Here is a 27,499-nt window from a genome sequence, read left to right on the forward strand (position 1 = left end):
TGCCATCTCATTACTAAGCATATATCCGAAGGAAAACAAATCGTACCACCAAAAAGGCACGTGCGCTGGTATGTTCATCGCAGCACTGCTCACAACAGCGAAGCCATGGATTCAACCTGGATGCCCATCGATGGTGGACTGAATAAAGAAAGTGTGATACATATACACCATGAAATACTACACAGTTATAAAAGGAATGAAATCTTGTTCCTCGTAGCCACATGAATGGAGCTGGAGGTCATAATGTGAAGTGAATTAACTTGGGAACAGAAGACCAAATACCACATATTCTCACTTGTAAGTGGGAGCTGAACATAGAGTATACTTTACATAACAATTGGAAGAATAGCCAGTACTGACTACTAGAGGGGAGGGAGTGGGAGGCGGCAAGGGTTGAAAACTACCTGTTGGGCTCTACGTTTAGAACTGAGATGACAGGATCATTTAAAGCCCAAACCTCAGCATCACACAGCATTCCCATGTAACAAACCTGCACATATAACCACTGAGTCAAAGATAAAAGTGAAAAACAAGGCCAAGATAGAAGAAAAAGTCATTCCCAAAGATTTGGGGAACTAAAATTTAACACTAAAAGATATATGTGTGTGTGTGTGTGTGTGTGTGTGTGTGTGTGTAGATATATAATGTGTGTGTATATATACATATATGTGTGTAGATATATGTGTACATATATGCGTATATATATGTGTAGATATATATGTGTAGATATATATATGTATATTTACATATCTCTTTTAGTTTTTCCTATTTGCTTTTCATACTGTTTCAGAAATACAAAATATCTTTTTCACAGATCATAGTGCTTTCTTCAATGTGGTTTTATTGTATTAAACAAAATAGTGTACACATTATTATTTCTATATTTCAAGTAAGAAAATGACCCATTAATGTGTGTTACACAATTGAAATCTAAAGTAGAAACTATACTTCTAATTATCTTCCTGTTTATAACTGAAATATCCAAGAATTTTAGGCTAAAAATTAAATTACAGTATCATAAGCTTAGTTTTTTATTCTTCCTGACTTCCCTACAATTCCGTGTGCATACAAATCTCTAGTGTGTTTCTCAAATGTAATGTATGTAGACATACATTTAGAGATATAATCAAGATACTTTTATACACAAAGTGGCCATTTACTTAGTTACTATTAATCAAATAATTTTCACTTTTTAAAAGTTGAAAAGTATATGCCCAACGTTACTAGACATTAGTCAAGGATCATCCATATCTTTTGTCGTAGTGTTATCATTCTCTTATAAATTCATTTTCTCCTATAGAAATTTGAATTTAAAAAATATACCACATATACATGTGTATCTAACATACATAAAATGTTTTCAAGGCATTTATGTAAATATGAATGCAACTTAAGTAAACAACACGAAGTAAATAAATTAATGAATATTAAGTAGAAATGTCTTTTGGTACATGGAAAAATTAGAGAGGCAGACAGATATATTTATACACAAAAAAATGTTGAAAACCCACTTTCATTATTGAATCATTATGATGTAAAACGTTTTATACACAGCTTTAAACTCCAAAAGTACCAACTGCCCTTTTAAAAACTTAATAGTCCTAAATTACAAGAAAGCTAACAATTACAGTAAAATTGAAAAAAAAAAATCATAATTTCTTACAATTTTCCTTAGCAAATCTAGTATTAAGGAATAGAAAATCCCTTCTCTCAGCAGGACTGTCAACAGAATCCACTGGGTTGAATCAATGACTTAAGTACCATCACATTCTGAATCATGAACTTCCTGGGAAGTTCCCAGGTATTTCCTGGGATTATTCAACCAACTCACTTTTTCTTGCTTGCACTTGAATTTTATCTGTCCAACAGAAGGGTTCTATACCATATGTCAATAAGCACATATTAAATTTTTATGAATGAATTAGCTAGCCCTCGTCTATAGCCTAAAAGTACCCTGGACTGACACCAGAAATCATAAAAATTTAATTAATATAAGAATTTCCCAATAACAATATATAAATAAACATAAGCAATTATAAACTCCAGTGATTAAGCTATTCATCAGTTCTCTGATTTTCTGCAAGCATTATCAGATTTGCAGCCAATTAAAACTTTTATAGTTATTGTTTTATTATATCCGCAACCTTAAGTATCTAGAACAATACTTCCAAAAGTGAATTCTACAAGTAAATATTGGGTAAAAGGAGGTTTCCTTGGACAAATAATTTGGAAAAGACTGTGTTATGCAAAGTTAAGCATGTTTCTTTGCTGTAGGTATACTGGAGATGCATAGAATCTAGATTTCTAATGTGGAAAACAGAATCTTTTTCTTTCTTGGACGATTAAGGCATAGTGTTCCCTTAGAATATTAAGACCTTTCATGAAACTTTATTTAGGGGCAAAACATACAGTAGTTCACTTGCAACTGGTTAGAACATTTTTTTTTTTTTACAACAAAGTTATAAATTCCTACTGATAAAATTGTAATTTATATGCCATCAATAATGGTATTTGTGAGAAAAGATCATCCAGGATCCAATTCTGAAGTTCAAATAAAGGATATTCTTTTTATGTTAGAAAGGACTATGAAATCATGCAACTATTTAATCAATGACTATCAAGCAACCATTCTATTTTGCTCTTTCACTCATTAAATTAAAAGAAATAAAACATGCTATCCCTGTGCTTGAACTTGGATTTCAACAACTTGTTTTTATTTACAGCAATTGGATGTTCCATAGTTCCCTCCTGTCTCATTTTATGATTATTGACTTTGAACTGTACACATCATTTGCCAACGGGGAGGGAGACAAATAAATGCTTGAGTAAATCATGGCTTATTCATCTGGAAGAGCACAATCAAGTACAATCATGCTCTTGTGTTTGTGTAGTGCAATACCTGGACATCTATACAGCTTTCTTGCCTGTGCGATATCTCCTTTGCTTAGACGGGTTCGCTGACCAATTGCAGGACGTATGCCATTATCATCACGGGAGGGGAGAATGGTATCCAGAAACATCCCCCTGAAAAAAAGCAGAAGCAAACCACACCTAAGTCACCAAATAAAAACGCATGAATTCCTTACATTTATAAGGTTATTTATTTCAAACTCAAGTCAATCAAAGAGGAACTACACCTTGTGTGCTTTAAGCAGTGTATCAGGCTTTCAAAACACTTTCATCAAAGTAGAAAAGAAAATATGCACATTAAATGTGTATGCCTAGTATAAACTCAATGATGTCATTCATTTTTTTCCTTGAAACACATATGTTCTTAAAAATATGGAATACCTTATAATCTTCCACAAGGTACATTACACCATGACATTTGTTTTGGTTTCCCAAGCAGATCTAAGAATTCCTTAGATTACCAGGTTGTAAAACAATGATTCCTCATAGAGGTCTATTTCCCTAATAGCAAACTACAATAAACTATGTTGAAGTTACTAAGATTGTAAGAGTAAAACAAAATATACATAGGTTAATTTTTCTGAATTAAACTACTAATTTAACCTAAGTATTCTTAGAAGTCCAAGTATTACAGCATATGTTTAAAAAAAAAAAAAGAATGTCAAAACTTAGGGCAGTTTAAAGCAATTTTTTCAATCTTTCCATCGTAAAACTAGTAAATAAGAAAGCCTAATCAATGCCCTGATAATGTTAAACTACAGATAGTGAGTTGTTTGGGATCAAGATTGTGGTAAAAGATTCACGAATCTTTCCTAATATGCATGACCTAAAGTTCTGAATATAATGCCCTAAAAATACTTTCTAATTTTTTCTTTAATGTATGTCAAACATTTAGAGCTCTAAAGAAGTGGGAGCTTAAAAGTTAAATGAACTGGGAGGCTGTTCCAAGGGTTTGAGGAGTATGAGTTGTGTGTTTGTGGATTTACCAAAAACAAACAACAACAACAATAAATCTTTATATAAAAATATCTTAAATTAAGAAATAAACTTGTCTAATATCTTTTAAATTGAGATAATGATGGAGCACTTCTTTCCAAAATTTATAAATGAATATAATGAATTTAAACTAACATTCGCATTAAAAGAACAGCATTTTCAGCTGTACTTAGCTTCCATTAGGAAACAGTTCCTAGGTACTGTTCTAGGTATGGATTTATGGCAGTAAATAAAACAAACAGAAATTCCTTCCTTTATGATTCTAATATTCAAATGCAAGGAAAGAGACATTAAACAAATGATTAATAATCCAGGTAGTAATAGGTACTATGGAGAAAAATAAAGGTGAGAAAATGGATATTGATTGTGCAGTGATAGACTGCTTTTAAATAGAGTGATCAAAATGAAACTCACTTGAAAGTTGACATTTTAGTCACACATGAAGAAAGTAAAGATCAGAGAAATATGGGTAACTGGCAGTAGAGTATTTCCAGACAGAAAGAACAAGAAACACAACAGCTCAGAAATGAGAGGACCCCTAAAATGTCTGAGTACCAGTCAGATAATTTAACTTTTACTCTCAGGACAACTGTTAATTTACAGGAAAATAGTAAGCAGATGAGTAATATGATCTACAAGCAATTTTATTACTAACTGCCCTAGCTGCTAGGTAAGGGAAAGGGCACTGATCTTTAGATACAAGTAATTCAAATAGGCAGACTGGAACTCTTTACTACAAGATCTAAACATCTACAGAACTCCATATGTATACTGTCTGAAAAGAGAGTAGAGGAGAAATAGAGCTAGTGATTTATGGGAATTGAACATCAAAAGTGAGAGTTTGTGCATATTTCAAAAGAAACCACTCTGGGCAGGCCAGTGTAATCGAAAAAGAAACAAATTATAAGGTAGCATTGAGAAAAGCTTTGTAACTTCAGGCATGAGTCAACAGATACATTAATTACGTAAACCCAAATTAATGGAGTATTAGATTTCTGTAGTATTTCAGTACTAACAAAGTATTCACTATTTTCTTTTTCTATTTTTAAAAACAAATTTGTGGTCCCTGGGGTTTGATTTTTTCCTAACTTTCAAAAAAAGATTCAATTTAAAAAGGTCAATGACATCTTGGAGAGAATATATTCAATTTCAGACAACAGAATTATGAATTTTGTTTCATTCTGTCTACTAAGGTAATCTCCCTTCCATTTCAAGGGAGTTAGTCACTCATTCTTTACTTCTTCTTTGTGGTCAGGAAGTTAACAATTATTTTTCTCCATATTCCAACAAGTAATACAAGATCTTACTGAACCTCCTCAGTGAGCCACTATCAATAGGCAGAGACAGATCATATCATGGTTCACTTACTGTTCCTGATTTGTTCTTACTACATTGAAAGAGCAAACTAGCTATGCCTTTAACAAAAACTTGTAAAATTTTACAACTTTTTTAATGAAAAATGGGCAGTCCACAGTTCAGAAGCATGTGTATTACAAAATAGTCACTCATAAAAGACCCTATATATCCATTCCTATTCTTCCCATAAGTGATTTCCTAAATATATTTATGGGCAACATCATAAAAACAACTGGAACTTCTATAGACTCTGTGGGTTCAGAATTTTTTAAACTAAGAAACTTCAAACACCTACATTAACAGAATAAAGAACAAAAACCATATGATCATGTTAGCTGATACAGAAGTATTCGACAGATTCAGCACGCTTTCATAATAAACACACAAAAATCTAGGAATAGGAGGAAGCTACCTCAACATAATAAAAACTATATATGAAAATCCCACACCTAATATCATAATCAATGGTGAAAAACTGAAATATTTTCTTTTAAGATAAGGAACAAGGCAAGGATGCCCACCCTTGTCACTTATATTCAACACAGTACTGAAAGCCCCAGCCAGGGCAATGAGACAAAATAAAATAAAATAAAAGCCATCCAAACTGGACAGACAGAAGTAAAATTCTCACTGTTTGGAAATGACTTGATCTTATACATAGAAAATTCTAACTATTACACACACACACACACACACACACACAAAACCCTGTTAGAACCAGTCAATGAATTAAGCAAAGTCATGGGATATAAAATCAAAATGCAAAAATAGCTGCATTTTTATACATTTATGGCAAACAATCCAAAAGGTAACTGATACCATTTACAATAGCATTAAAAAAATACTTAGAAATAAACTTAACCAAAGAAGTGAAAGATTTTACACTGAAAACTAAACACACTGCTGAAAGAAATTAAGGAAGAGATAAAGATCCCTTGGTTCCTGAATTGAAACACTTAACACTGTTAAGATGTTAATACAGCCAAAGTGATCTACAGATTCATTGCAATTTCTATCAGAATCCCAACAATTTTTTGCTGAAAAAGAAAAATTTATCCTAAAAATCCTATGTGATTTCAAGATACACCAAATAGTTAAAACAATTTTGAAAAAGAAAAAATATTTTAATATTCACAATCCAACTTCACAGAACTGATTTCAAAACATATTACAAAGATACAGTAATCAAAACAGTGCAGTACTGGTATAAAGACAGACCTATAGACCAGTGAAATAAAATAGAGAACACAGAAATAAATCACCATGTACATGATCATATTATCTTTGACAAAGGTGCCAAGATTCCTCAATTAGGAAGTGACAGTTTTTTCAACAAATGATACTGAGAAAACTGGATTATCTACATATGGAAAAATAAATTGGGCTCTTTTTAAAAAACACTTTTAAAAAATTAATTCAATGCATTAAATAAATAAACACAAGACCCAAACTATACAACTCCTAGAATAAAACACAAGGGGAAACCTTAATGGTGTTGCATGTGACCAGGATTTCTTGGATATGACACAAAAAGCACAGTCAATAAAACCAAAATAGACAAATAGGATGACATCAAACATACAACATTGTATACATTAAAGGATTCAGTCAACTGGATGAAAAGGCAACGTATGAAATGGAAAAAAAATTTCCAAATTACATATATATATGTAAAATAAGTGATTTAATCTGAATATATAAAGAACTACTACTCAACAACGAAATAATCAAATAACCTGATTTAGACATGGATATAGGACTTAAATAAAGATTTCTCCAAAGATGATATGCAAATGCCACCAAGCATATAAAAAGATGTTCACTGATCATCAGAGAAATGTAAATCAAAACCACAATGAGAAATGACATCACACTCAGAATGGCTACTATTCAAATACAAAAAATAACATGCTGAAGAGATATTTGCACACCTATATTCATATCAGCATTATTCATAAGAGGCAGAAGCTACACAAATGCCCACTGATGGATGACAAGATAAACAAAATGTGGTATATACTTACAATGAAATATTATTTGGCCTTAAAAGTGAGAAAATACTTTCACATGCTACAACATAGATCAACCTTGAGGAAATAATGCTGAGTGAAATAAGCCAATCACAAAAGGACTAATACTATATGCCTTATAGTATATGCATATGTATATGTATAATATACAATTATATGTATAATATACAATATCAAAAGCAGTCAAATTTATAAACAGGAAGTAGAATGGTGATTGCCAGGGGCTGAGAAGAGGTGGAAAAGGGAAGTTGTTTAATAGGTATAGTTTCTGTTTTGCAAGATGAAAAAGTTCTGGACATCTGTTTCACAATAATGTCAATATACTTAAATAACACTACTGACTTTTATGTCTAAAGTGGTTAATATAGTAAATTTGATGTTTTGTGTTTTTCCATAATAAAAAAAAATTCAAAAACTTTGAGGGAGTAGCAGAATGAGACCTGTGTCAAATTTTTCTTTTCCTGAAAATCATTTAAATATAAGTTAATAAACAGCTTCTTTAAAGACTCGAAAAATAAAATAATGTGAATGAAACAATGAGGCTATCCTCTAACAGGTGGATATGATCTCCTGTACTGTAGAAGTGTTGAGTTTATTTATGACAAATGCATAAGATGGTTTTGAAACAATAGGATCAGTTAATAAACAAAGGCTGATTGGCATTCAACGCATAAGCAGGTGTGGGTTAGGCGGACTATGGGCAACAAGAGCAGATTAATTAATGGGAAAATATGCAATGTAACATAGAAAAAGAGTATAGAATAAGGGGAAACATACATTTAGAACTTTGCTAAAGATTTATCAACTGTGAAGGACAAAAAGAATAAATCGTTTTTCTCTACTCTCCAGTACCTTCTCTGTTCCAAGGAACCAAAACTCAGGTTAGTTCTAAATAACATAATTCAGTAGCAGAAGAGAGGCACTTGGACTGAACTGGACCCTAAATACCCATTTATTACATGTTTTATAGAAAACGCCATTCCAAGCATTTACCAGAAAATAAAATTCTGTAACTCTTTATGATTAATTTCAGGTCAAATTACTGGGTAGGTATTTCTATCAAAACTTAAATTCATATTCTAGAAGAAATAAGCATTTGGATAGTTAATTATATTTTAACAAATGAATATGTATGTCTATAAAATAATGTACTTTAGAAAACAGTAATTTTAAAAACACAGTTAACACAAATTTTTTAAATATTAAACTTTGGTTTGGAAAAAATGAATAGTTAATGAATGTGTCCAAGTATTAAGGTTTCATTTACACACCCTTCTCCACTTTTTACCCAAAAAAGTTTTATAAAAGCAGCTTAATAAATTTGAATATTTTTCCCTTTTCCTGACCTTGCCTTCAGAAATAGATGTTAATGAACTGTGAAATGGACATAAGTGGGCACAAAAAAAAAAAAAGAGTTGAAATAACACAAGGGCATAAAATGGGCATAAATGGAAAAAGGGGGTGAATTCAATGGTTTAACAGTTCCAAATTCCTTACCTGGGAACTATTTGCTCGATGACATCATCTTTAGAATCAAGTAGATCAAAACCCAAATTTATTGCATTCTTTAAGAGTAGCTTTAAGTCATTAATGACATAATTTTAAGGTTAATGAGTGATGAACTATAATTCTAAATTATATGAGGCAAAATATCTTTCTAATCTGTTATTTGACAATTCATTTAGTAACATCAGTTTTTGAGTGTAAGTTGTACTTGAACAGTAGAAAATACACAGTATAAAGCACAAGTCGCCTAGACTGTAACATTCCAACTGAGATGCTAAATAACCTATTTAGCTTATGAATATCCAATTTTCATTAAAAAATGCTTTGCCAATTTAACATGCTGATTGGTTTGGTAATGCTTTTAATTCAACTTTTTAATGATTTGGAAGTATAAAATTGTTTACATAATTTATACCATCTTATCACTTTAAATTCACATTTTTGGTAGAGAATGTAAAAATGTATTTTTAAAATGCCTTTTAAATACTTGCTCTTAGCTATAAATGTTCATGAATTATTTTTCTACTTTCTGCAGTGAGGTAGCAATATTTGAAAGCAATTCTAGTTCTAATGTCAGGCATAGCTTTGTGAGGAGCCACATGGAGGAAAGGAATTAAAAGTCAAAAGGTATAACCTGAGACTCCAACCTTGAGAAGGTGTTCCTGGCATAGTGCATGATACTGTCAAAATCATATCTTTCTCCAAGTGAGTTTACTTCTCCAGGCTCCATCTTCAGAAAATTGTACTCTTGACCTAAGAACCAGGGATAAACAAAATCTCAGAAGCCTTTTAACGGACAGAAAATAGACCAGAAGGCCTTTCCCACACCTGCATCTGTTCTTTGTGAAATGACTGATCTTGCTGATCGAATTTACATACAAACGCACAGGCACATGCAAAAAGCATCTGTCTTCACTCTACCATCATGTTGAAAAGCGATATTGAATTGGAACAAAGTGTTAATTTCCGCAAAAAGGTGGACTACCAAAAATCATACTTGGACTTTGTTTCATACATATGCTCTTTTACCACCTCATAATATTTATTTCTTTAAAATCTTACTGTGTTTTTGGTAATGGACAAATAATTACAAAAAGTTACGTTTTTATCTAATGAGTTTCCCATTTTTATGACTAGGTCTGCCAGGTCCCACAAAAATTATCTTCCTATTTGGTTTAGATACCTTCTATGAAACAATGGGAAAAGATATAAAAGCAATATTAGTTAAACAAAGCTCTGCAGGCTTTAGCTCCATGATTTCATCACACAAGATAAAACAATAGCAGCCAATTCTCTACTTTCATTTAAAAATAAAACAAGTTTATTCTTGATGAAAAGGCAGCTCGCCTTTGAGATTAAAAAGAATATGCTTCAGAACTTGAATGTTTTTTTAAATCTCCACATCTGTTAGTTTAACTTCTGGACATCTTCATTTTTAATAGATTTTTCTTTTTTTTTATAATTATATTTTAAGTTCTAGGGTACATGTGCATAACGTGCAGGTTTGTTACATATGTATACTTGTGCCATGTTGGTGTGCTGCACCCATCAAGTCGTCAGCACCCATCAACTCGTCATTTACATCAGGTATAACTCCCAATGGAATCCCTCCCCCCTCCCCCCTCCCCGTGATAGGCCCTGGTGTGTGATGTTCCCCTTCCCGAGTCCAAATGATCTCAGTGAACAGGCAACCTACAGAATGGGAGAAAATTTTTGCAATCTACTCATCAGACAAAGGGCTAATATCCAGAACCTACAAAGAACTCAAACAAATTTACAAGAAAAAAACAAACAACCCCATCAAAAAGTGGGCAAAGGATATGAATAGACATTTCTCAAAAGAGGACATTCATACAGCCAACAGACACATGAAAAAATGCTCATCATCACTGGCCATCAGAGAAATGCAAATTAATAGATTTTTCAATTGCCTGTTTGTATCTCTATTGTAGTATTATTTCTCGAAATTTGAAAAGAACACAGACCTAAATTCAATGGTTCCAGAAAGAAACATTTCTTAAAACAGAGTTTAAGTTTTAGTGATTTCACAATTTAAGTACCCAAAGATTGTGCAAATCATACCACTTATGTAACAAAAAGCTTTGAAACATCAAAAGACAGAGAAAGATGAGCTATAGGAATTCCAAATTCACTTTTGGAGCTAAAAATGGAACTATTATGCCATTCATCTACTTAGGTTTTTAATTCCAATAGCCATATTTCAATTAAACATAAAAAGATCACATTAATAAAGAGTTTTCTAAAGGCAATAAAGAAATTGAGTTACGTCTCTCCTACATGTGATAAAGGAAATCTGGGGTATTTGCTTGAGAATTAAGAATGAAGAATCAACCTGGAGTTGAACCCAAGTCCCAGACCAAAGTGTTTTAGTCTGTCTTTAAATGAATTTAAACAAGACATAATTTAAAATTAACTAACCAGACCTTGTAATGAAATACGTGCTCCACAAATCTCTGATACATCTATTTATGTTATAACCATTCTTGGGAAATATTCAACATTCTCTTCAACCCATGATAGAGGCAAATGTTAAAACTCTTGTCTCATAAGGAATCTGAAGTCTAATATAACAAATCCACAATCAGATTCTCAAAAAGCTGTGGATCTAATTTTATACTTACTAACCTGTAAGATTTCAATTTAGAGTATAATATGGGACCAGATTCTCTAACTAAGGCAAAATGTTTCATAAAAATTTCTGAAAGTGGAACATTACGCAACTTCAGTAATATATTTCAATGCATCTAACTTGAGAACATAATGTGTATATGACACAATTTTTTTTTTTAGTTAAAAACAACATAGCCATACATAGCCCAAATAACAGAAAAATAGACTTATTACATTGAAAGAAGGAAAGAGAAACAGAATACATAGCACTAAGGGAAACCACATTTGACAATTTTAAAAATGGCAAGCCTCCTTCTTGAAATCATATTCCAACATGGATTAGATCCTTATACCAATTTGGTTCCTATCAAAATCACTGATTTTGCATACAAATGCGAAGCCAAAGTGTGTGCTTATTAGACATCACCCTCGACTAAGACTTGATCTTAAGTTTCTGAGTGACAGCAAATCACAAATTTGTTGAAGATTAATCTTCAACATGAACACTTTCATACTGGAATTGCTCTGTTGCAGTGGTTCCCATCATTCAGGAAATCTCATCCAATAAATTATTTTTTTCTGTTGGCTAGAAAACACCAATAACTCTTTTTAACAGCAAAGTTCTCATTTATGTGGTAGTTGAAATAACTTTCAGATTTATTTCTTCTTTATTTCCCTCCTAGTGATATATAGGATGAATCTTGGTAGTCGGTTCATGCATTAGAGTCTTCTATATAGAGAAGTATACTTTTTTAAACTAATTTTTGATATTTAACTCTACAGATCACTTTGCCATTCTTCAAATTATTTATTTCCTTGGCTTCCAGGACACCACAATCCACTGATTTTTCTCCTACCTTTTAGGCAACATATTCTTAGTCTTTTAGGACATTCTCTACTAAATATTGCTTAAATATTGTTTTTACCCATTTTATATCCTCAACCTTTTTTTCTTCTCCCTCTAGTTTTTCCCTAATTAGTCAAATCTATGTCAAATTTTTATCTTTAGATACATCCTGAAGTCCAGACTCACCTTTCCTTTCTCTACAAAATAAGGATCATATAAAGACTTTTTAAATTCAAGGATATGCTAAATTGAATCATTATTTGTCCTTCTCTTTCTCAAAAACATGCTGTTTTATCAATATTTCAATATCTCAAATGTTCCATGTGACAGTACCAACATTCATCTTCTGGCTTAAAAAGAAAACTTTTGAAGATTTCCCCTCACATGATATTCCTCTTAAAATATTTTTGAAAGACTATTTCCTCTTCTTCCTTTTGACATGTACTACCCTAACTAAGAAACTAGTCACCTCTCATATCTACTTATTTAGGTTTCTATTAGGTTTTCTGGACATCAGGCACATCCCACCACACCCAGTTAATGATCGCTGTAAGTCTGACTGCGAAAATGAGTTCTCTTTATTTTAATCTGAACTTTTCCTGCTTATAATCCTTTAATTATTCCCCACTAGCTAGAGAATAAAACCTGAATTTCCTCCCCAGGTTTACTAAGTAAAGGATAAGATACCAACTAATCTCCCACTTCTAACGGCATCAACCATAATGGTCACATAAAAATAATTCAATTTTCTGTAATTGTAGCTTTGCTCATGAAGTTCTTTTTGCTTGAAATTTAATCACTCTCCTGTCCGCCTGAAATACTTCTACTTTACTTCTGAATTTCCATTCCTTTACAACTGCTTTGACTCACTAAGGCACTTCTCGTCACGCCTTGCTTGGACGCTACAGTATTCTCAACATATATTACTAACTACTGTCACTTTTCTCACTCATTTGCAATCATTTATACATATGCACATATCCCACACTAAATTTTGTAGTTTTCATGACAGTATCTTCAATGCCTAAAATTGGCTCAATAAATAATTGGCAGCAAATATATAATGAGCAAATAAAGAGGTCAGTACTGCTAATTACAGAAGGAATTCAAGGTCTAACAAAACTGATCATGAATAAGAAAATAAAAACACATTTTTACTTTGCTTATGCTTAAAATACATACTTAAAATACCTTACGAGAAAATTCCAAACAACAGAATATTTTTTGGCAACTGAAATATACTAATGTTTATGTACATAAAAGTTAAACAAATAAAAAGTCTTACATTGAGGCCATTATCAAATATCAATTATCAGAGAAAAATGGATTTTAAGTAGAAATTATATTTCAATTACTGAAAACTTTCCTAAGAATTTGTCTTGAAGGTAGTCAAGTTTAAGAGGAAAATCTCAGAAAAAACTATTTATATTAGCTTGGAAATGACTCATTTCACTGGATTTTCTCCAGAAATTGTACCTGGTATAACACAGATTCCTATGGTAGCAGCACGTTTTATGGCAAACCCTGGGCCCTTTTAAAATCCTTATAACATAAATTACAGAACTTAGTACAAAAAACGTTTAAGTAAAAAAGAAATATTTAATAATATTAATTTATGGTTCAATAGCTCACACCCATTCTTGGAAAGCACCAAAGTTTAGAAATAAAACAGCTAAATCTTAAAAAAGAAAGCAAGTCTAAAAATGCATGAAATCACACAGTCTCCAGGAAAAAAATTAAAATATAAAATCATCATGGGTAATTTTAAATCAAGTAAAATGTTACTCTCTCATATCAAAAATATAAGTTTACATTTTTGGGAAAGTGAAATAATAAACTGCATAAATACGATTCAAAGATACCCAGTCAGCCTTAAACCCAACACATCCTATGCCTCTCACCTGGCTGGATGTTTTCTCTTATGATAGTTACATGGTTATCTCGATCTGGTCGTGTATGTTCATGCCAAAAGCCTATCACGTGGCCCAATTCATGAACAACAATTCCAAATTTATCACAGTTCTTGCCGATAGAGATTGCCTGAGGTCCATTTCCCCGCCGACCTACATAGGAGCAGCATCTGGAATAAAGGAGAAAGTGGAAATAGTGGTGGAAAGGTGGTGCCGGACAACTGACAATACGGTGAATTTTTTGTAAAGAATAGTGATGAGCTATGAAGTCCAATACATTCAGGAGTACAACAACCTCTTATTACTACATGTGACTAGTTTCTGGTATCCTTTCAAATTTAAGTTCAACAAAAGTTTCCAAATAATCAGTTCAAGTGCTTTTGTAATTATCTATATATTAGAAAATATGCTTACATCATTTTTAGAAGCATTCAGAAATACATCAGAAAATAAAATAATTATCATGATGATGACAATTATATCATGATGATGATGTTGTATTTCTGAAGACATATAGTTCAGCTGAAGACATCAATACACACTTATTTCTTTTCCTTCTTTTTTTTTTTTTTTTTTTTTTTTTTTTTGAGACGGAGTCTCGCTGTGTCGCCCAGGCTGGAGTGCAGTGGCCGGATCTCAGCTCATTGCAAGCTCCGCCTCCCGGGTTTTTACGCCATTCTCCTGCCTCAGCCTCCCGAGTAGCTGGGACTACAGGCGCCCACCACCTCGCCCGGCTAGTTTTTTGTATTTTTTAGTAGAGACGGGGTTTCACCGTGTTAGCCAGGATGGTCTCGAACTCCTGACCTCGTGATCCGCCCGTCTCGGCCTCCCAAAGTGCTGGGATTACAGGCTTGAGCCACCGCGCCCGGCCAATACACACTTATTTCTAATATAATTTTATCCTCAGAATTCATATTAATTACTTAGGTTACTACTTTGTCAGTGTGGTTATCTGATGATAATGCAATATTATTTCAGCATTAAATGTAAAAGTAAGGAAAGTTTATTTTTCCTCTTTGAGAAAAACAGGAACTTATTTATGAAATATGTTGGTTAATCAAAAAAAGAAATTACTTTTTCTACTCATGGAATAATTTTTTTAATAAAAGAAACGTTTCAAAGAAGACGTTAATTAAAGAAAATTATTTGTGGCTGGTTGCAGTGGCTCATGCCTGTAATCCTGGCACTTCAGAAGGCCACCCTGGGAGAGCTGTTTGAGGTCGGGAGTTTGAGACCAGCCTAGGAAACATAGTAAGACCCCCATCTCTACAAAAAATTCAAAAATTAGCTGGGCATGGAGGTGCAAACCTGTAATCCTAGCTACTTCAGAGGCTGAGGTGGAGGGATGACTTGAGCCCAGGAGTTTGAGTCTGCAGTGAGCTAGGATCATACCACTGCACTCCAACCTGAGCAACAGAGTAAGTCCCCGTCTCTTAAAAAACAAAAACAAAAGAAAGAAAAGAGAATTATTTTGTTTCTTTTTTTGTTTTTTTTGAGATGGAGTCTGGCTCTGTCGCCCAGGCTGGAGTGCAGTGGCCGGATCTCAGCTCACTGCAAGCTCCGCCTCCCAGGTTCACGCCATTCTCCCGCCTCAGCCTCCCGAGTAGCTGGGACTACAGGTGCCCGCCACCTCGCCCTGCTAGTTTTTTGTATTTTTTTAGTAGAGACGGGGTTTCACCATGTTAGCCAGGATGGTCTCGATCTCCTGACCTCGTGATCCACCCGTCTTGGCCTCCCAAAGTGCTGGGATTACAGGCTTGAGCCACCGCGCCCGGCCAGAAAATTATTTTCAAAAGATGAATTAACTAAGGTTAACGGTTAACTGGTGTTAAGAACTGAATATTTATGTCCTCCCAAAATTCATATGTTGAAACTTGATCTTCATGGTGATAGTATTTGAAGGCAGAGTCCTTGGAAGGTGATTTAGGGATAATGAGGACTCTGCCTTCATAAAGAGATCACTGCCTTTATAAAAAAGGCCCCAGAGAGCTCCCCTGACCCTATCCACCATGTGAGAACACAGCAAAAACACATCTCACATCCGTCTATGCACCAGACACCAATTCTGCAGTGCCCCGTCTCCAGAACTGTGAGAAATAAATGTTTGTTGTTTAAAAGCCACCCAGTCTATGACATTTTGTTATAACAGCCTGATCAGACGAAGACAAGTAGTACAGAAAAATCAACAACTGGGAGTAGTATAATGAATGATATTTCTGTGATTTGTGTCAAATGAGCATTCTAATAATTGAGATTAATTTTTTATTTCATCATCTGAAAGAATCTCCTTGACTGTCAAATAGAATGTGAAACATCCAGGAATGTCTTTCTGCAAATTTTCATCAATTGATTGATATTTATACATATTCAATGATGTGATTCTCCTGACTCAGCCTCCGGAGTAGCTGGGATTACATGCACCTGCCACCACGCCAGACTAATTTTTGTATTTTTAGTAGAGATGGGGTTTCACTGTGTTGCCCAGGCCGGTCTTGAACTCCCGACCTCAGGTGATCCACCTGCCCTCGTCTCTCAAAGTGCTGGGATTACAGATGTGAGCCATTGTGGCCAGCCTCAATGGTGTTTTTCTATCCAAATTATAGAAATTCCATCTAGTCATTGTGTGTGTGTGCAAGTATAAGTGTGTGAGTGTGTGACAGTCCCAAATACTCTTGGGACACAGGGTGGGAAAGACTGAGTACACAGGATGCCCACTTTAAAACAAATTTTAAATGGCATAATATTATAGTAGCTACAATTATAAATGCATCTAAAATGTTAATAATTAGAGTTTAAATTAAAATAGCATCAACAGCACAGCAACAGAGGGCACTAAATAGTTAGCTTCAAATAGTTGGGATCATGATGCACCAGACATTGCCAAACACCTTTTCTGATTTATTAAATTGGAAGAGAAAATTGCCCAAAACTAATTGACCGAATGATTAAGAGGAATTTCACTATTTCAGTTTCTGGGGTAAGTGCATTTGACAGCCCTTTTGATTTTCCACAAATATAAATCCCTATCTCCCTCTCCCCTTGCCCTTTTTTTTCATCTTCAAATTGTTTCTGTAGGCTTTAAACGCCTAAGAATTTTCATCCACACTATGCCAGTTAGATGAATTGATTTGTACTCATCATTTATAAATTTATTATAGCAGTTAACTGAGTTTAATAAATCAGTAGTAGAAAGAAGAAAGAGGTAACTGGTGGGTGAAAAGAGGAATCAATGAAATTTGTTTTTGCCCCAGGTAGTTGTTTTTATTTTTTTTTTCAAATAATATGCTTTACTTCATATATGGGTACTTATTATATATTTGAATATTATTACATGCCTAAAGATATATTAGATGAAGAAAAAACACAAAATTTTCAAATTTTGGAGATATTTAAACTAAAATATTTGCTACCTTAAGTCAATAGTAATGAAAGTGAAGCATCTGATAATTATACAGCAACTAAATTACCCCTATTGAGTCATTCTTGCTGGCTTTATTCAGGGAATAAAGTTCTTTGCAAGTCAAAATGTGGGAGACAGTAAAGCAATGTGGTCAATTTATTTCATCTAAAACATCCTTTTTAGCGTAATTGCACTCATAGCAATTTCCTATAAGATGGGGTTTCATAATGGAAAGGAAAAATAGACTTCACACTGCCTTATTCAGAGATATTATTTTACAATGGTCCTGTGAAAAAACAAAAATGTGGTGTTTTGATCCCTAACTAATTGAAGGTCTTGGGGACAGATGAATTCTAGACTCTCAAATTAAGAAAATAACTACATATATGCTTAGACAAATATTAGTCATGGAAAGACAAGGGTAATATGTATTTTTAATGTGATTTTAAAATGTCTGCATATTATCTTAGTTTCTAATGTCATCCAGGTTTGATGCCGTTTTCTCATATACAGCTGTTGGATTTTTGTTTCTCATTTGTATGCCACTTTTAAAGTTTGGATATTTTAAGGTCTACCTGTAGCCCCGAGCAAAACTTTCCCTATCAACAGAAGAGCCTCACCTCTCCATCAGTCATAGATAGTAATCAGGTAAATCAAAATCTGCTACTTCCTACTTTTGCCTTGGTTTGGTAGACCAAAACCCCTTTGGAACATTATTTGGTAGACCAAACCCTTTTGGAACAAAACCCCTTTAGAAGCTAATCTATTAGATTATCCATGAAGGTGGAACTGGTTCTGCCTTTTCATGTGCCATATTTGAAATAGTTTCAATTATTTAGGTTAATCACCATATACCTTTTCATTAAAATAACTGTTTCTTTTTTTGTTTTGATTTAAGAAGTTTTCCAGGGCTGAGCATGGTGGCTCATGCTTGTAATCCCAGAACTTTGGGAGGCTGAGGCAGGTGGATCCCTTGAGCCCAGGAATTTGAGACCAGCCTGGGCAACATGGTGAAACCCCATCTCTAAAAAAAAAAAAAAAAAAAAAAATTAGCTGCACTTTGTGGCTAATATGGTTTGACTCTGTGTCCCAACCCAAATCTCATCTCAAACTGTAATCCCCACGTGTTGAGGGAAGGACCTGGTGGGAAGTGATTGGATCATAGGGGTGGTCTCCCTTATGCTGTTCTGTTGATAATAAGGGAGTTCTCACAAGATCTGACGGTCTAAAAGTGACAATTTCCCCCGCACTCTCTCTCTCTCCTGGTGCCTTGTGAAGAAGGTACTTACTTTCTCCTTTGCCTTCTGCCATGATTGCAATTTCCTGAGGCCTACTCAGCCATGCAGAACTGTGAATAAATTAAACCTTTTTTCTTTATACATTACCCAGTCTCAGGTAGTTCTTTATAGCAGTGTGAAAACAGACTAATAAAAAAAAAATGGTACTGGGAGTGGAGCACTGCTATAAAAATACCTGAAAATGGGGAAGCAGCTTTGGAACTGGGTAAGGGGCAATGGTTGGAACAGTTTGGAGGGATGAGAAGAAGACAGAAAGATGTGGAAATGTTTGGAACTTCCTACAGACTTGTTGAATGGTTTTGATCAAAATGCTGATAGTGATATGGACAACAAAGTCCAGGCTGAGGTGGTCTCAGATGGAGAAAGGACTTTCTAATAAATTATTTTTTTCTGCTTAAGTTAGCCAGTCTCTGTTGTTTGCAAAGAAGAATCCTGGCTAGCACACCCCTCTGCCTAACTATATAACCTCGAGGAGAGAAAACACCTTATGCTCAACATTACATTCCCAAAACGTAGTATGGAAGTGGGACAAAATAAGAATTCAACAAGTATAGGAACAAGTGTCTCCTTTTTTTTTTTTTTTTTTAAGACAGAGTCTTGCTCTGTTACACAGGCTGCAGTGCGGTGGTGCGATCTCGGCTCACTGCAAGCTCCGCCTCCCGGGTTCCCGCCATTCTCCTGCCTCAGCCTCCCGCTTAGCTGGGACTACAAGAGCCCGCCGCTACGCACGGCTAATTTTTTTTGTATTTTTACTGGAGACGGGGTTTCACCGTGTTAGCCAGGATGGTCTCGATCTCCTGACCTCGTGATCCACCGCCTCGCCTCCCAGTGTGCTGGGATTACAGGCGTGAGCCACCGCGCCCGGCCTGAAAGTGTTTACTTTTATAACCTGAATAACCAAATAGACCAAAGTTAAATACCATTTAATCATTAAATTTAAAGATTAAACATAAATCTTTAATTTGTGTTTAATCTTTTAACACATTAATTTAAAGGTTAATCATAAAAATTAGTTAATTTTTATGTAATTTTTTAATTTTTTTGGCAATCATTAAAGATAAGTAGATTTAAAAAGTAAGATTGTTCTACAAAAATTATCTAATAAGAGAAGTCATGTAAATAGAATATATTTAGCTATAAAAGACTACCTAATAGACTGAGGTAATACACGTAGTTACATAAATCTCTCACAAAGAATGAAATCAATCTGTCATAAAATAATCTCACATTTTGCAAATAATAATCAATCATCTTGCAAAATAAATAAATACCGCTGATGACAATAACTATTCATTGAAAAATACTTCGTTGAAGAAAAAAATAAGGAAAAGAAGAAATAAGAAGGCAGTTAGAGAACCTCCTCTCTTACCTGTCTCTATAAGGATAAGTAGCTGAGAAAGTCTGATGAGCAGCCTGCTAATCAGCTACAACCAGAGTTCTCTCATATTGTTATACTAAGCACAAATGTAAATGAAATACTTATAGCTCAGTTCAAACCTTTTACCAATATAAGGGTGAAGGTTAAAGCATATGTCCCACTGAAGATGAATCAAAGAGATCATATATTTAGAAACATGCATGTGTCTATATGTACAAACATGCCTGCAGTCATACATAAACTATACTTGTATACAATTTAAGAAGAGGAAATGCGCTGGAGATAAGTGGCAAAAAGTTCCTACCTTCACCTTTTGCTTATTATATTTTATTATTTTCCCATCTACCAAAGGCCTGACATGGAAAATGTACCAATAATGTTAATTGAATAAGAGCTGACTATAGTGGAATAAGGTGGGAAATAATATTTAATGTTCTAAAAGACACAGGTAGTTCCATATATAATAGTCCTTCCTACAAATATGGGCAAGATTATTTTAGCTCTTATTTTAAAGAATTGCAAGAGTTACCAGTTGTCTAACTTTGTAGGAGAGCTGAATGAAAGTGATAAAAGCATTATTAAATGGTAAGATGTGTTTCTTATCAGATTAAATTCAGAAACAGAACTGATGTATGTTGGCATCAATATCAATTACACTACCTTGCAGGCTCTCAATGAACAATTACACTAGATATTGTTAAACGCTACACTTTTATTGCCACATTGTTGTCTTTTATTATGAGATGAAAGACCCAATATTGAAGCCCAATGGGAGTGTTAATGTGCTTGACTTGACAAGTATCTTATTCTAGTCGAGCTGAAGTACTTTGTGCACACCAACTCCCAAACTCTTAAACAATTTAAATGAATTTTTATGAGATTTAAGTGAAGCATTATCATAGAAAAATCATCATGAAATATGATGTTTTATGAAACTGTGTCAACAATGGTAATTCCAAATGAAGTTAGAATGATTATAATGTTTTGCCAGCCAGTGATCAATTCCTATACAAGTATAATCCTTCCTAGCACCAAAAACACAACACAGAGAAAACTGTGAACTGTAAAATGAGTAGCGAGATAAATTACCAAAATTCAGCATTACTGAATCTTAAGAAATAAATCTTACCTATGGACATTTAATTTTGCTTCTTTTAATTTATTTTTCCTTAAGTCAGTCCCTAGTTCTACTTACCCACAAGGCCTATAGGTGAATACAATGTAACTTTCTTCATCACTTCTTTCTATGAAAGTCACACATGTGTGCTTTTCCCAGTGCCTCATGGCCTGTTTGAACATGGCTCTCTGGCTGCCTAGAAAAAATGTGTGATGTTAATGAAAAGTTGGCTGCCCCAGAAAGAATGCTGCTTGCTGGATCCTCTACCTTAAGTCTGGCTGAGCAGTGTAGAATGCCACCACTATCATCAACCAAATAATACTAGTTTATGGCACCACAAATGAGTCATTGTTAAGAACGGACACTCCCTTTATAATCAGTGGGCTAAAGCTCACTATCTCTACAAATATGTGACTACAAGGCTCTATAAATGAGGCATACATTCTTCCTGTCAGTTGAACGAGATCAGCTTCCAAATTTGATAGGCACATCTGAAACTCTGTTTAAAAACCAGAACAGTGCTTTAAACTCTTAGAACACAGACCAAATATATTTTTTCAATTTCAAAGACACTCTACACTAATAACCTAAGTTAATGAAGTAGTTTTCCAACCTTGACTTCATACTATGTATCCTATGTTAATGTTCTATAAAAACAGACACTTAATCTGTGTGATAGTTTTTATTTCTTTATGAAAACAGACATTCTGGGAGTATCTTACCAGTGAAGTTGCCTGCTATAACATAAGGAATAACGCCTCCAGGCCATATTCTTTCCGTTCTTGATGTAGCGGCTCTGGGAACTCGATTTTTCTCATTTTGCCCTGAGAATTGTAGAGGTACTTTACCCTTAACTGTGTTGTTTTGCTCCAAGCCTGCAGTGACATTTAAAACATTCTGTGAAACAGAAGTTCTTGGTCAGGGAATCATTTACCTCTTAAAGGAAAAAAGTTAAAATGTCTTATTTACATATTTTTTGTATAAATGCCAGAAGTCAAAATGCATTAAAGAAAAACTTCAGTTGTATTATACTTGAACAAAAGCATTAAAATATTGAAGTCTTTCGTGTCAAAATACTATTTCTTAATGTTCTGTGAGTGAATTTTGATGAATAGCCATACAACAGCCTAAAGCGGACAGAAGTCAATCAGGCTTAGAGGACATAGAACATTTGTTTTCTGTTTCCTGTCTTGCTAGCTCACTACCAATTCACCAACAGTTAAAACAGATATTGTTTAATAAAGTCCCATGATATTTAAGATTCTTGTTACTCCTGCTAGTTTCCTAATCCTTCAAATCTGAACTGATAGTCTACAGTACAGTCTAAAATTAAGAATATTATATTATACAGATAGTAAATGAAGTAACATTAAGACAGATATGAGCTCAGTCTCCCATACAACAAGCTCTCTCCATTCCAGTTTGCTCAAGATTCATATTAAGGCATGCAGCACGATTTAGAGGTCGGTACACAACACGAACAAAATGCATTCTATTCTGGAGCAGCTTTCAAGTCTATAGTCTTTTCCTTTTCATAATGGCCTTTCATAATATTTTTGTTGCTGTTTTTGTTTTTCCTAAATTTACATGATTATTCTTTTTTATCTGTCACTGTCAATATGAATATCCTGCCACTGGTATATACTTTGACACAACAAATAGGGACTCTGTCTCTAACATGTCTATCTTTTCAATAGCCTGGAGCAAAGCATCTTTTCTTGGGAAAATTATTCCTTGGAAATACGTACTTCAAGATTTAATTAATAATCCATCAATTTAAGGAACGTTAGAATATGAGCTATGCATATGGGATTTTAAACCTCTAAAATCTACAAATAGTTTTTAATACATTCTATACTGTAAATATTAACTAATTATGAAACCAGAGGCAGCTTTTCTAAATGTTTATATATATTTGTAACTATTTTCTATTTTTTGAATGGTCAAAACATTTTAACTTTTTAAATCCAGCAATTAGTTTTTCATTTTACTTAAAGTAGATTTTATTTCAAAACAAATAACCATGATATTTTTTCATTGGATTAAAATTGATATAACTCCAGGCTTTATAAAAATGCCTTGGTGTGATGCCCAATTGCCTAGAAATAAGTATCAACAGTAAAATAAACACCTGATACATGTTTCAATAAAGCAAAGCTTAAAATAAAGGAACATTTCAAATTATTCCAAATGAGTTCTAAAAGGCTTTGAGTAGATATGAGCTAGCAAAATAAAAATTTTTAGAATATATCCTTTACATACTTCACATCATAATGGCACACTGATTTTAATAAACTGAACTGCTATGAGTATAATATTTACTGTACATCAAGTCAAGCGTCTGCAACTTTAAACATTGATATACCAAAGCCAATTCTTCTTATCCTGTCTATAAGTTGGTAGAGGGCCCCTCGCTTCTTTGACATAGCATGGTCTCCAAGTCCACCTTAAAGAATAAAAGGAAACAAGTTACACTCAAAATATGTTAAAGTTCTTGCAAATAAAAAACAGTCATAGGCAACAATGATTTCTTTTTGGTGTTTTTTTATATGGTCTTAAAGTGTTGAAATTATGAATATCCATGAATCTATGAAGAGGGTAAAAACTCTACAGTAACCAATGTTGGTAACTAAAATCAGGGGATGGGGAGACTCAGAGAGCAATGTAAATGACTTTATTTGGACATCATGACATTTGAGTCATCTATTGATAATTTGAAACATTTTTCTTTACTGTGACCTTGACATCACATAGTGCTATATAGAATGACAGCAAGTTGTTCTGCCCTGTTGATTGCATGCCAGCCATTTCCCCAATGCAAACTGAATATTTTTGGAGGCCAAATCAGCAAATGGAAATAAAAACATTAGAAGAGCAAATGTGTAATGCACGTTTTCTTCCAAAGCTTCCATGAATTTCAAAAACTTTTTAAAGCATATCACATTTTAACAATATATTCAACTACATTTTGAAATTTTAGTTGAATTTATAGAAATCAAAAACATAATTTGGAAAAAAGCCACAGGAATCCAAACGAATGTTCAGCTGCAAAATATATTGTTACACTGTGTAATCTGAAAAATTTATAAAAAACAGAGTGTAAAAAAGTCTGTACTGCAAAAGGAGTAGGAAATGGTAGGAATAAGAAAATGTGTGTTCTTGCAGTTTTACCAACAAAACCTGGAAAAGGTAGATTAGTGTCATAAGCCAGAAAGCAGAGCATTTGGCAAAAATCCAAGTCTCCAGATTCTCGTTTCAGGGCTTTCATAAAATGCTACTCTCAGTTTTGTCACCTATTTTCTCTATTCTTCTTGAATTTTTATTAGACAAATAAGAAAAAGTTTTCATTGAGCAAACAAGCAATATAACCACTAATGACATCTTAACAAGTGCCTATGAATTTGCAGTAACAAGGACTGTCTATGGTTCATAGAGTATCTTTGGGCTAACACAAAGAAAGCCATAATTCCATGAAGACAACAAACTATTTATAAATCACTTGAACTATTTCCTTCCAATATCTATTTTTTATTTAAAATTAGTACTGAACCTAATTACCTAGACTGAAGCTAAAATATAATGATAAAATCTATTGCTATATAAACCTCTTAAAGGAAAAATCAAACAAGTCCTTATAAGGCAGATAAGTTAGAGTGCTTGTTCTCTGACTAATAATCTACTTAATTACTTGCATTACATGGCCACATTTTTGCTGTGCATCTGAGAAACATTTTTGAAATTTTTTCATTGCACATTTTAGAAAGATGAGGTAATACTTAAACACACTCATTCCTAAGCAATTAGGAGAAACATTTTAAAAGTATGATGGCATCAATGATGTTTGAAATGACCATTATGTAACAACTATATTTATATTACATTGTTTGAAATTCAACTGAATAGTGCAAGTTACTATTGAACTTTCAAACATGTACCTTCCACAGAAAAATTTAGAATAAACATTTTTATTATTGTCATTATAATCTGTTTTATTCTATGTCTAAAATAGCACTATTTTTCTTCCACTTATTATGGTGTCAGAGCTTAACAATAACTAAAAATTAAATAACATTTAAAAAATTTAAAATCATAGAGAATTAACGTCTTCAAAATAATGGGAGAAGGGAGGTCAAAGAAGGGATCTAAAGATTAGAGCTAATGAACATTTTAATAAAATTTGGAAATGCAACTTATAATAAATCTAGCATTTTATTGTTGCATCATTGCTCTACTGTCTGGAACGCATTGCCTCTGTGACAGTGTTACAGGTGATACAGCAACTGGAGATTTGGCCAATAAACATAATCCACATGGACGCACTATCTGTGATGACGCTGCACAGCAATATTAGCACCCATATTGACATATGTTTCAGAAAAGATTGTCACTATGCATAACAAACACCAAAGCACACTCTTTTTAAATAGTATGTGTTATTATTTTAGGTGAATTCCTTAGGCTTTCTCTTATATACTTCCTATTTTAAATAAAGGTTTATATCTGATAATGGTATTTTGATTTAATCAGATTAAAATTTTACCAAATATTAAATATTAAATATACAGATTAAATATACAGATTAAAATATTAAATATACAGATTAAAATTTTACCAAATATTATTCTTACATAAAAATATTTATAGAATTTCAAGAGTATATTTTCTCCAACATAAAGACAAATTTTCTGAAACAATCAACGTTACCTGTGGTATGTCCAAGGTTTCCAAAGGGATTCTGCGTAAGGTCAATTGTCCTATCTATTTGAAAGATACTTAAGTCTTCATCATCTAAGGCAATATCGCCCCAAAATACAGCTACAAAAAGAAAAGTTGAATTAAAATGTAAAATATTTCCATGAAATCAATACAAACAAAGCTAATTAGAAAAACATTGTTAAAATATGGGAACATGGTCTGGATAGAGACAGATCTTTCAGAAAGTAATCATAACTGAATGCATTGGACCTGTTACAGGACAAATATTAGGCACCTATAAAGGGCATAACTCCATTTTTTTTACATAGTTGTTTGTAGAGGGGGGGAAATAGTTTCCTTGAATAAGAAGCTTACTGATTTATGGGAATTCTAAAGAAAAAGTAGGCAATCATGAGCTAATTCGCAAATATGTGAAAATCGGATAAGAATGTCTGCATCTTCTGTGGATTCTTATGACCAGCAGCATGACAGGATAAAGGAAAGGCAGTAACAATTAAACCATGTGATATTTTATAAACTAAGATAATTTTATAATGCAAGGTGCAATCAAGACAAAAGAATATATATAGTGCTATCGTACCAATTCATTCACCACATTTCATACAACTTATAATACACTTTAAAGATGGCATTGCCTCTGAGTCTCTGTAAAATGGATACATAACTACCAAAAGTAATGCTTAAGTCAACATTTATTTAGGCAACAACTAGATGCCAGATTTTTTTATCCTTAATGACAAATATAACATGGTCCATATTTTCAAGAGCCACCAAGTCATTACCCTAAAACCTGAAAACACTCTGATTCTATTTTTTTTTTTTTTTTTTTTTTTTTTGAGTTAGGGTCTCTCTGTTACCCAGGCTGGAGTGCAGTGGTATGATCGCGGCTCACTGTAGCCTCAACCTCAACCTCCCAGACTCTAGTAGTCCTCCTACCTCAGCTTCCCAAGTAGCTGCAACTACAAAGACACTCCACCACGCTGGGCTAATTTTTGTAATGCCTGTTAATTTTTGTTTTGTTTTTGTTTTTGTTTTTGTTTTTGTTTGTACAGAAAGGGTTTTTCCATGCTGCCCAGGTTGACAAAGAACTCCTGGTCTCAAGCAATACTCCTGCCTCACCCTCCCAAAATGCTGGGATTACAAGAGTGAGCAACTGCCCCTAGTCTGACTCTATGTTTTATACCTACTGTTTCATGCTACTTAAAAAGCAAAGCTCAATAAACCATTGTGAAATCATGGAAGAGTTCACTGATAACTAGTGTGTGAATTTCTCTTTTAAAGTTGGTCTTATACATTAGTGTAACAATAAAATAGTCTCCCTGTTTATTTGAATACAAGCTAGACCAACTAATCCCTTAGTACTGCCAGAGTCAAAGCACAGTAACTTTAGGAAGCACAAAAAAC

The 27,499-nt window shown here is 33.5% G+C and overlaps 1 protein-coding gene across 2 annotated transcripts in view; it reads right to left on the reverse strand.

The window, feature by feature from the left end:
- TLL1 (tolloid like 1) overlaps positions 1-27,499 on the reverse strand; it is a 227,149-nt gene that overhangs the window by 87,499 nt on the left and 112,151 nt on the right. For both annotated transcript variants that reach the window (XM_031664179.1, XM_031664180.1), the window contains 7 exons: positions 26,084-26,194; positions 23,745-23,825; positions 22,102-22,254; positions 21,458-21,575; positions 14,178-14,356; positions 9,446-9,551; positions 2,900-3,024 (listed from right to left, as the gene is read on the reverse strand). In XM_031664179.1, coding sequence (XP_031520039.1) covers positions 2,900-3,024; positions 9,446-9,551; positions 14,178-14,356; positions 21,458-21,575; positions 22,102-22,254; positions 23,745-23,825; positions 26,084-26,194 — 873 coding nt within the window. The remainder of the gene's footprint in view (positions 1-2,899; positions 3,025-9,445; positions 9,552-14,177; positions 14,357-21,457; positions 21,576-22,101; positions 22,255-23,744; positions 23,826-26,083; positions 26,195-27,499) is intronic.

The sequence above is a fragment of the Papio anubis genome, chromosome 3 (genome assembly GCF_008728515.1).
Source record: "Papio anubis isolate 15944 chromosome 3, Panubis1.0, whole genome shotgun sequence".
Classification (NCBI taxonomy): Eukaryota; Metazoa; Chordata; class Mammalia; order Primates; family Cercopithecidae; genus Papio; species Papio anubis.